The 9879-nt window shown below is 44.7% G+C and overlaps 1 protein-coding gene across 1 annotated transcript in view; it reads right to left on the reverse strand.

Moving 5' to 3' along the window:
• The window catches only part of TDRD5 (tudor domain containing 5), a 92729-nt gene extending 90661 nt beyond the window's left edge, over nt 1–2068 (reverse strand). Inside the window, exons 1-2 of the mRNA XM_079920458.1 lie at nt 1254–2068; nt 305–550 (exon numbers count right to left, since the gene is read on the reverse strand). Coding sequence (XP_079776584.1) covers nt 305–536 — 232 coding nt within the window. The 5' untranslated portion in view covers nt 537–550; nt 1254–2068. The remainder of the gene's footprint in view (nt 1–304; nt 551–1253) is intronic.
• Between the last annotated feature and the right edge of the window lie 7811 nt (nt 2069–9879).

The following is a 9879-nucleotide window of genomic DNA, read 5'->3' on the forward strand; positions in this document are numbered from 1 at the left end:
GAAATTTTAAACGTGATTTCATAATTTGAAGTCCCATCGTTAAGTTTCTCCTGACTTAAGGTGCAATAATATTAAATCACATGCACAGTGTAGTTTTTGTGAATGCACAGTATTCTGGGGAAGGTTTCTTGGTTGTGCTAAAGCTCTAACTCTGTCCACAACCTCTAAGGTGCCTAGGATCCCTCTTCTCCCTCACAAAAGTAAAATCCCCTGCTGGGGATGCAGGATAATTGCAGAGCTAGAACAATTCTTTACTAAGTGATTATTATTGCAAAGTTCAAAGACCTTCAAATCTTAAACCTACCTTTCAGTATTACAGTACCGTCCCCACAGGGGTAGACACTGACAACATCAGGCATACCCAACACCAGCTCCATGGTGGACCGATACCCAAGGTTTCGGAGTGGTAAACGGTTGCCAACCATAAAAAGGTACTCCTTTTCCAGCTGCTCTGGGGTCAAACCATCTTTGGTGGAAATGAGAAGTGACCTTATTTCCTTCCTCAGGCATTCCTGTATACGCTCTTCTTCAGACATTGCGCCCTACAAGACTTAAGACAGAAACACTGCTCGTGAGGAAAAGCAGGCAAACCCAAGATGGAAAAATAAATACAATAAGAAGTCTAAAATGGCCAATAGTGGAATACAAACAACTGAGATGCGACTTCTACAGGTGATGAGGCAGAAGCAGTACCTCGAGGGTGCTCTGAAACTTCGTTTAGCAAAGTCCCCATACAATTCAGTCTTTATCCCAACCTGTGTTGATTAACCCGTGTGCATCGCAAGAAATCCCTGCCACGGCCTAGTGTGTGAGAAGTCCGACTTCCTGGCTCGTTTTTCGGTGAAGCGTTAACTCGGATTGCTCGGGGTCTCACTCTACACTGCAAACTTCGTATCAGATAAATCTTTCGTCCACTCTTTGGGAACCAGGGCTGGGAAGGAGGCAAATGCAACACCCCTTTCCCAGCGCGAGGACAGGGCTCCGCGTAAAGACGCTCGCACCGGCATACTTTCTCCACCCCAAACCTATGCGGAGGATCCCCGCGTCCCCTTCCGAGTCAACGACCTCATCGTTGCCCACCCCCTCCCTACTTCGCTCGGGCGACGGGTGGAGGTGGGGTCCCCTGCCCCGCTCCCAACGTCTCTCAAGGGCGCCGGCAAAATGGGGACTTGTCCTTGCGCCTGCCCCGGTGACTGCCCACGACCCAGGGTAAAAGAGGCAGGCCGGAGGGAAGCAGGCGAAGCGCCCCTCACCCTGGAGCTGGCGCCGGCGCTGCCGTTGTGGGCCTAGCAAAGTCAAAGGCGCTCCCTTAACTAGCGGCCACGTAAGAAGAGCTGCGAAGCGGGTTGCGCGCCTGCGCACTGGTGCCGGAGGGCCCGCGTGGCGCTCCACTGGCGCCGCGTTCCGGCCCCTCAGGGACGGACGGTCGGGCAGGTCCTGGCTGCTGCGGAGTCTAGCCTGGGTTCCGCCCCAGTCCTGGGGCCTGTTGGCCGGGCTCCCAGGCAGCGTAGGTGGCCTTCTGGGATATCCGGCGCCTGCCTCTTGCGACGTGCTTGGAAGACACGCGGTGCGGCAGCGCGCAAGAACCCCTCCAAAGACCTCCCAGCCAGGGTCAGGGAGGGTCAGTCCCGCCCTACGGACGGGCAGCCCGATAAGGAGGCTGCCAGGTTCTTATCCTCGGTGTGCCTCTCATTCACCCGTGGAGCTTATTTAAGGAAGAAAAATGATGCCCAGGTCTGATCGGCAGAAATTCTGATTCAGCAGGTCTAGGTCTATTGGGGGAAATTTTAGGCAATTCTGGTGCTTGGTGGAGAATCACTGCTGAGCTAGATAGATGCAACTTAGGCTCCCGGAAGAGCGGAATGGGTGAGGCAAGGAGGGCTTCTTTTGTTTTTTGTTTTTTTTTTGCGGTACGTGGGCCTCTCACTGTTGTGGCCTCTCCCGTTGAGGAGCACAGACTCGGACGCGCAGGCCCAGCGGCCATAAGCTCACGGGCCCAGCCGCTCCGCGGCATGCGGGATCCAACCGGACCGGGGCACGAACCCGCGTCCCCTGCATCGGCAGGCGGACCCCCCACCACTGCGCCACCAGGGAAGCCCGAGGAGGGCTTCTTGAATGACTGGAGAACATTCCAGGTGCCCCTGGAGATGAAAGAGCTGGGAAACTAAAGAAGAGGATGTATTTGAGCAAACAACCTGGGGGTATATTTATTGGATAGGTGGAAAGAGCCAGATTTATAAGGTGCTAGAAAACCAGAAAACAGTATATAAGAGGTGTAGACTAGAGAGGCATAGTATGAAGACTTTTACCTTAAAATATACAATCTAATTAAAGGAACAAGACAAACCAAAAGATAACTAAGGAATTCGAATCAAGAAGGAAATCAGAGCACACACATCTACTTTAGCTTCCATCTAAAATCCCATGACATTAAAAAAAAAAAAAACAAATCTCTAAAAACAAAATGTTCCATCAATGAACCAGGAATATTTTCTAATCTCTGAAAGACAGAAAAGATTTATGGGCTGGTTTATAGCAGAACGGACAGGGCTAAATAGCACAAATTAACAAAAAGGAAAATTATGAGACATGAAGAATGGATCCAGCCAGACGTTCCAACATCTGAATGACAGATGTTACAGAAACAACAGAGTGGTGGTGAGAGTTGGACGTTTAAAAAGAAGAAAATGTCTCAGATTTGAAGAAAAACACAAATTTTCAGATTAAATGGGCCATCTGAGTCCTTAGGATAACTAATGAAACTAAGATCCCATCCTAGACAAAACCTAGGAGAAAAAGAAGAGCTTTTATATAGAAATAGGTTACCTATAAAGCAATGGAAATTAGACTGCCATTGGATTTCTCAATGGAACAATATCTTCAAAGCTGAAACTGGAATTCTTTACCAGTCAAATCAGCATTTAAGTGGAGGAAAAGACATTTCAGACACGCAGAAATTCTGAACGTTTATCATCTCGCTAAACAACTTGAGAATGACTCCAGCAAAATGAACAATGGATTGAAAAACGACATCCCAGATTTTCATCCCCAATTATCTAAGATAATAGGTAACACCTATGGAGCACTTACTACATGCTCTTTGCATAGATTATCAAGTTTTCTTCCCGATTACTCTGAGAAAGGTACAGTTATGATCCCCACTTTAAAGAGAAGAAACTGATAGAAATGAACAAGGATATAAGAGTGATAGGCAATAAAAACAAAACTTTTGATTGAATATAGAAAGTTATTGGTGAGTAATGTAAAAAAAAAAAAAAAGGATTTTTTACAAAGATATTCTGGAGCTAAGTCCCAGATCAGTAACTGCTGAGTGTCAGGGGCTGAGTTTCTTCAATAAGGAGACCCCCTTTGGAAGAGTAGCTACAACTGGAATTATCACTTGCTTGGGTTTACAATAATGCACTGTCATTCTCTGAGACCTGTCAGACTTCTGTGATGGCTAAACTGGGAAGTAAATGGGAATGAGGTGGGAACCATCACCCTAGCATCTTTCATGCCTTTGATGGTGACAATCACCTCTGGAATTCTCCAGGTATGTGGTAATGCTTTTGATCTACTATTTTGGCACTCCACTTGGCATTTTCTTCCAGAATAGCCCTTACTCAATAAGTGAATGTGCCCATGGAGGAATTCTGTCAGTTGCTAAGATTACCTATTCCAGCTATTTACTTGGCAAGTAGGGTACTAACCACAGGATGAATTCACAGTCCCACTAGCCCTGCCCAAAGGTGAACTTGGACCAGAATTTAATTCATTTATCACCTAACCCCTATAAGCTCAGAATGCTGACAGCAAACAGTGACGTTTGTGTTTGTTTGAAATTAGTGATAGTTACTGAAAAGTTTAGTTCCTCCTTTTCTCCAGATCAGTTATCCATAAGGGACTGCAAGACCTTTGGGGAAAGGCTGGAGAAAAGGTTTGCAGTCCTTAGGTACAGTGTTTCAGCAGCATCCTTCTTTAAGAATATTTAGGCTACACGCAAGATGCTCTGGGTCTGGGATCTGATTTAGTTCTTGGAATAGGATTGACAAGTCATGTCGCTCACTCACGAGAGGCCTCTGTTCACAAAGACCAAGAATTGTTTTGTTGGTTTGTTTGCTTTTGTAGTTACACAAATCAAAAAGACTTAGTGAGTCCTTTGTTGAGTTCATTCCTTGGGATCCTACAATTAATTACCACAACCAGAGAGCTCTGTGAGTCAGGCCAATGTGTTTGCCATCCTGCAGCCTATTATGATGACCAGAGCCCACTTTTCTTCTGGTAATTAACTGTCTCCATCTGGTCTCCTCCCATCCCTGCTTGTATCTGGGAGTATATTTCCATTGCAGCTGCTCCTACCAGCATTCCTGCCTTAGAGAACAGCCAGTAACGAGTTTCTGTGTTGTGTGTTTTAAGCCTCTGAAGCTTTAATATATGCCTCATGACAAGTATGAGAGAATCTTTTGAAAACACAGCAAAGGAGTAGGTGAGTTAGAAGCTCCTGATAGAACTTATACAGCATTCCTACCTCCCACAGTTTTTTAACATTATGCCCAATTTGGGGCCATGTGATGTCACCGTTCAATTCTATTTCCCACAGCAATTACTCTAAGCCTTTGCCATCCCTATTAAACTTTTTTTTTTAATTTATTTATTTTTGGCTGCGTTGGGTTTTCGTTGCTGCACGCCGGCTTTTCTCTAGTTGTGGCCAGTGGGGGCTACTCTTCATTGCAGTGCGCGGGCTTCTCATTGCGGTGGCTTCTCTTGTTGCAGAGCACAGGCTCTAGGCATGCAGGCTCAGTAGCTGTGGCGCACGGGCTTAGTTGCTCCGCGGCCTGTGGGATCTTCCTGGACCAGGGCTCGTACCCGTGTCTCCTGCATTGGCAGGCGGATTCTTAACCACTGTGCCACCAGGGAAGTCCCCTATTAAACTTTTACACACTCCTGCCTCACCACTAGAAAGTGACTTTGCTCCGACTCCCAGAGACACACAGAAAGAGAAAGGGAGAGAGACAGAGAAATACTTTCAGCCATTCCTTCCTGGCCAAATCCTTGAATAAACTGTCCACACTCATTCTTTCCCACTTTTTCATCCACCATTCCCTACTCAATCCAAAGCAATCAGCCTACTACCCTGAACGTCTTAAGTCAGTCTTACCAAAATCATCAATGACAAATCTTCTAACTGACAAATCTTAAAGACTTTTCAGTCTTTTCATCTTAGATGATTTCTGCTGTTTACGGTGTCCCCTCCCTTTCTGAAAATCTCTCCTCTGTGGGTGTCTCGGATGCTGCTGCACTGAGCTTGGCACCTAGCTTTCTGCTCTTATTTCCTATTTCTCTTATTCCATTAAATGTCCATGCACACCAAGGTCTGTCCTTGGCCTTTCTCCTTTTTACTCTTTCCCCTCTTCCTGAGCAAGCTTTTTCACTCTCATGGCTTCAGCTTTGTCTGACGCCTTCCAAAACACGTGTTCTTTCAAGCAACAAATATCTTTTAGTTCCCACTATGTGCCAGGCACTGTTCTAAAATATGGAACTATAAGAGCAAAACAAAGTTTCTGTTCTCCTGGACCTTACTAAGGACAAACAAAAAGCAGATAAATATATATAATATCAAGTAATGATAACTGCTCTCAAGGAAAATAAACCAGGCTAAGAGGGAGTGAGAAGGGGCTGGAGTATTTAGAAAACACTTTGTTTAACTTCTATGAGAGTGATTCTCGACTTGTGGTTCCAGAGCAACAGAATAACCTAGGAACTAGTTAGAAATACCAATTATCAGACCCCATGCCAGACTTGCACAACCAGAACCTGGGAGGAAGCGGGTAGAAGGAACCCAGCAATATGTTTTAATAAGCCCTGCAGGTGATTTTGACGCCCTCTAACGTGAGAACGGAGCTCCTCCTGCTTCATCTACCATGAATAGGTTACAGGTGCGGTCTAATAGACTGATTTTTTTCTTAGCCCCAAGGGTAGCTTGAGGGTTCGGGGAAAAGGAGGTGCTGGGGACCCTCCAGCCAAAAGTAACCTCCACCCACACTTTTCAGAAGGCAGCCAAGTGGAGTCAGCTGGCATGCCCACGGGCCTCCAGCGAGCCATTTGATACTCACTGAATTTGCTGCGGGAAGCTGTGCGCTGCCAGGTATCGACTTCTGCCTCCGGGACCGCCCCTGCGAATCTTCGGGGGAAGTTCCCGTCTGGATGCGCACGGAGGCTGCGCAGCCGAAGGCGAGGCCCAGGGAGGGCGGGGCAGAGAGCCGGGTTCCTGCGCGGCGCGCTTCCGGCGCCTACAGCCGCTTCTGTACCTGAAGTTTCATCATTATTTTGAAGTACTCGTTAGGAAAAAGTTTGACTGGTTTTGAAATCCACTTGTACCATCAAGGGAAATATCAAAATCACATTTGTTGATGAAAGAAAAGATATTCAATTCTTTGTTCCACTGGTGTAAATTGTGTTGTAAAAATGGTTTTTAAAAGTTTTTAATTTCACAGTATATATATACACCTTAAATATGTACAATTCTTACTGCGATAAAGCTTGAAAATCAATGACTAAATAAATAAATTTAAAACAAAACTGTGGGGCTTCCCTGGTGGCTCAGTGGTTGAGAGTCCGCCTGCCGATGCAGGGTACACAGTTCGTGCCCCAGTCCGGGAAGATCCCACATGCCGCGGAGCGCCTGGGCCCGTGAGCCATGGCCGCTGAGCCTGCGCGTCCGGAGCCTGTGCTCTGCAACGGGAGAGGCCACAACAGTGAGAGGCCCACGTACCACAAAACAAACAAACAAACAAACTGTGAACACGTTTGTCATCCACGGTAACAAAAATATTGAAAGCTTATCAAAAAGCCTTGATTAGGAATTTCATGTAGGCGTTTGATCTGACAGAAGGCCTAGTTCTTGAAGTCCATCTGAGGATCACCTGGCTACCTCTTAATATGTCTCAAACTGGGTCTCCTCTGACTCTACCCAGGTAGAATTACTTACCCCCTCCTCTGTGTCCTCGTGGTAACATGCAGATCTGTGGTTCTCAGCCCTGAGCAGTTTTGCCCCCATGGGACACCTGGCAATGTCTGGAGACACTTTTGGTCACTGCAGCTGTTGGGGAGGTGCTCCTGGCATCCAGTAGTTGGTAGAGGCCAGGGATGCTGCTAAAGATCTTACAATACATAGGAAAGCCCCCTACAACAAAGAATTATCTGGTCCCAAATGTCAACAGTGCTGAAGTGGAGAGACCCTGCTGTAGGTCCTTCTGTCATAACATACACTTTATCACATCTATGTGTTTACATATCTGTTTCTTCCTGTTAGACTCTAAGTTCCTCAAGGGCATGTCTTACCTTTACATCCTCAGAGGTGAGCAGTGCTAAACGTATAGTAAGTGCTCACTATGTATCTGTGGAATGAATTAATGAGAGAGGAGTCAAGTCAGTTTTATCGGCACCTAACAAGTGGACAACTGCATCTCCAGGCAAAGAAGGCCAGAACATAAAACGCTTGAGAGCAGTATAATTAGGGGAAGTGGGTCTGACAGAGATGCCTGCAGTTATGACCAACTGCTCAACCTCTAAAAGTCAAAATCTCTTAAGTCTTCTATCCCCTCACCATCCTCCCCCGCCCCTTCATAACCCCACGTGGTCACCAAATTCTGCTGATATTCTACCTCAGAAATATTTCCTGAATCTAACCCATTCCCATTGCCAAAGTCAGCTCTCATCAGCATCACTTTCCTAGACTACTGCTGTGCCCTCCTGGTTGGTTTCTCTGCCATCTACAAATTGAGAAAGTCAAATATAACTCCCTGTAATCTCTTCCAGCTTTCAGATGATAAGATTTGCAATTTCATCTAGTGATAATGAATTCCAGTTTTTCCATTACATAAGTCATATAAATCAATATTCACTCTCTTCATTATGGATATAAAATTTCAAACCACTAAATGAGAATAAGTATATTAATTTAGAAAGCCTTGAAATCTATCGTGACCTTTGTTTTAGAAACAAACTCATAGCCAGCAACTTTAATTGGTCCTCCCCCTCTCCTAGTAACTCCGTTCCCACAGATGTCAGCCTCGTAACAAACCCAAACAAGGACTAAAGCGTTAAGAGTTTAAAGATGTGTACATTAATATTTTCAGCAAAGGGATGACCAACACTTTCAATTAAAAAGGAATCTAAAAGAAAACAGCAACATCATTTTAAGAGTAGATGAGGCCAGCCAGCTAGAGACTCGTGCTGCTGCCTCAGCATTCCCCAACTCCTCCACCTTCGAGATGCTGTGTTGACTTTTTTAACATGGAATGTTACACATTTTATCAGATATTGTCATTGTCATTCATAATCCCAACAGACTTGCGTTATAAGCAAGTGCTTGTGTTACTGTTATAAATGGATATAGAAAATGAAGTAGTGATGATATAACAGCAAAGGAGATGAGAACAAGTACCCAACATGGGGTCCAACACCAAGTATGGCTTTTTCTCATCAATTTTTTTCCTACAAGAAATCCCTCTATCTTATTGGGAGACAGGGTACAGCTTTTTTTTTTTTTTTTTTTTTGCAGTACGCGGGCCTCTCACTGTTGTGGTCTCTCCCGTTGAGGAGCACAGGCTCCGGATGCTCAGGCCCAGTGGCCATGGCTCACGGACCCAGCCGCTCCGCGGCATGTGGGATCTTCCCGGACCAGGGCACGAACCCACGTCCCCTGCATCGGCAGGCGGACTCTCAACCACTGCACTGCGCCACCAGGGAAGCCCCAGGGTACTGCGTTGAGAATGTCATTTGGCCAACTATTCTGCCAATTCTTGGATCAAAAATTGAGGTACAATTTTAGTTTAAGAGTTTATAGCTAGGACTCTAGATCAAATTAATTCATAACAGAATCAAAGGCTGAGAAAAAAAATCAATAAATGCTACAGTTTCATGCTTTTCCAAATAGAGAAATCTTTTCAGGATGATAAAAAGACTAATTATGTTAAATATCAACTATTAATTTTGAGTGAATACTAAATAATCATGATACTTTTCCCCCTATGGGCCAAATGCAGCTTCAGAATTTTTTTCAGTATAGTGTTCTGGGCAGGAACTATTAATTGAGTCAGGCTCTTGAGAGGAAACATTTGTTCTCCCTATAATAATAATCAGGTTTAGAGAGTAAAAAACAAATCTATTTAAGTTACTTTATTACTAATCTTTTCATTACTTTATTCCCAGTGGCCTAGCATGGCATATATGGAAGAAAGTAATGGAATGGTTTTTCCAGAGCCAACTTGAGTTACTTCAGGTCCTCATTCTTTAATAAAACTTTTTGAGAGGAGAAAAAGCTATCACTATGTGAACTCAATAAATACTGAAAAATTTAAAGTAAGTGAACAATACAATAATGTGATCTGAGCTATCTGAGTAGAGTCATAAATCTCTACTTTGAATGGTTGTCTAGACCAACCTAGCATTCGGTGAGAAATTACTAATAGAGAATAAAAAAGAAATGATCTATTCAATGTTTCAATTTCCTCAGATGCAGGTGGGGCAGCTAACCCAGTTTGCTGCTGGATGGAGCATGGCCAGTGAACCTTAAAAAAGCAACACTCCTGCCTTCATCAAAGAAGCATGGGAACAGAGCCTAGCCAAGGACAAAAGTGTTCCTTTCCTAAAACAGAAGTTAAATCAGATCCCTTCCCTTCTGATTCTTCAAGAAGTAACATCATCAACAGGCTTAAGCATTAGTAAAAATAATAATAAATTAGTAAAAATAAAGAAATATACATAAGAGAGAGAGAAGAGGTCTGGAGAGAGAGGGAGAGGGAGAGAGAGAGAGAGAGAGAGAGAGAGTGAGTTCTGGGAGAATTTTCCTCTCCTTCCCCCTTTTAAAACCTAAAT

Source organism: Stenella coeruleoalba (assembly GCF_951394435.1).
Source record: "Stenella coeruleoalba genome assembly, chromosome: 1".
NCBI lineage: Eukaryota > Metazoa > Chordata > Mammalia > Artiodactyla > Delphinidae > Stenella > Stenella coeruleoalba.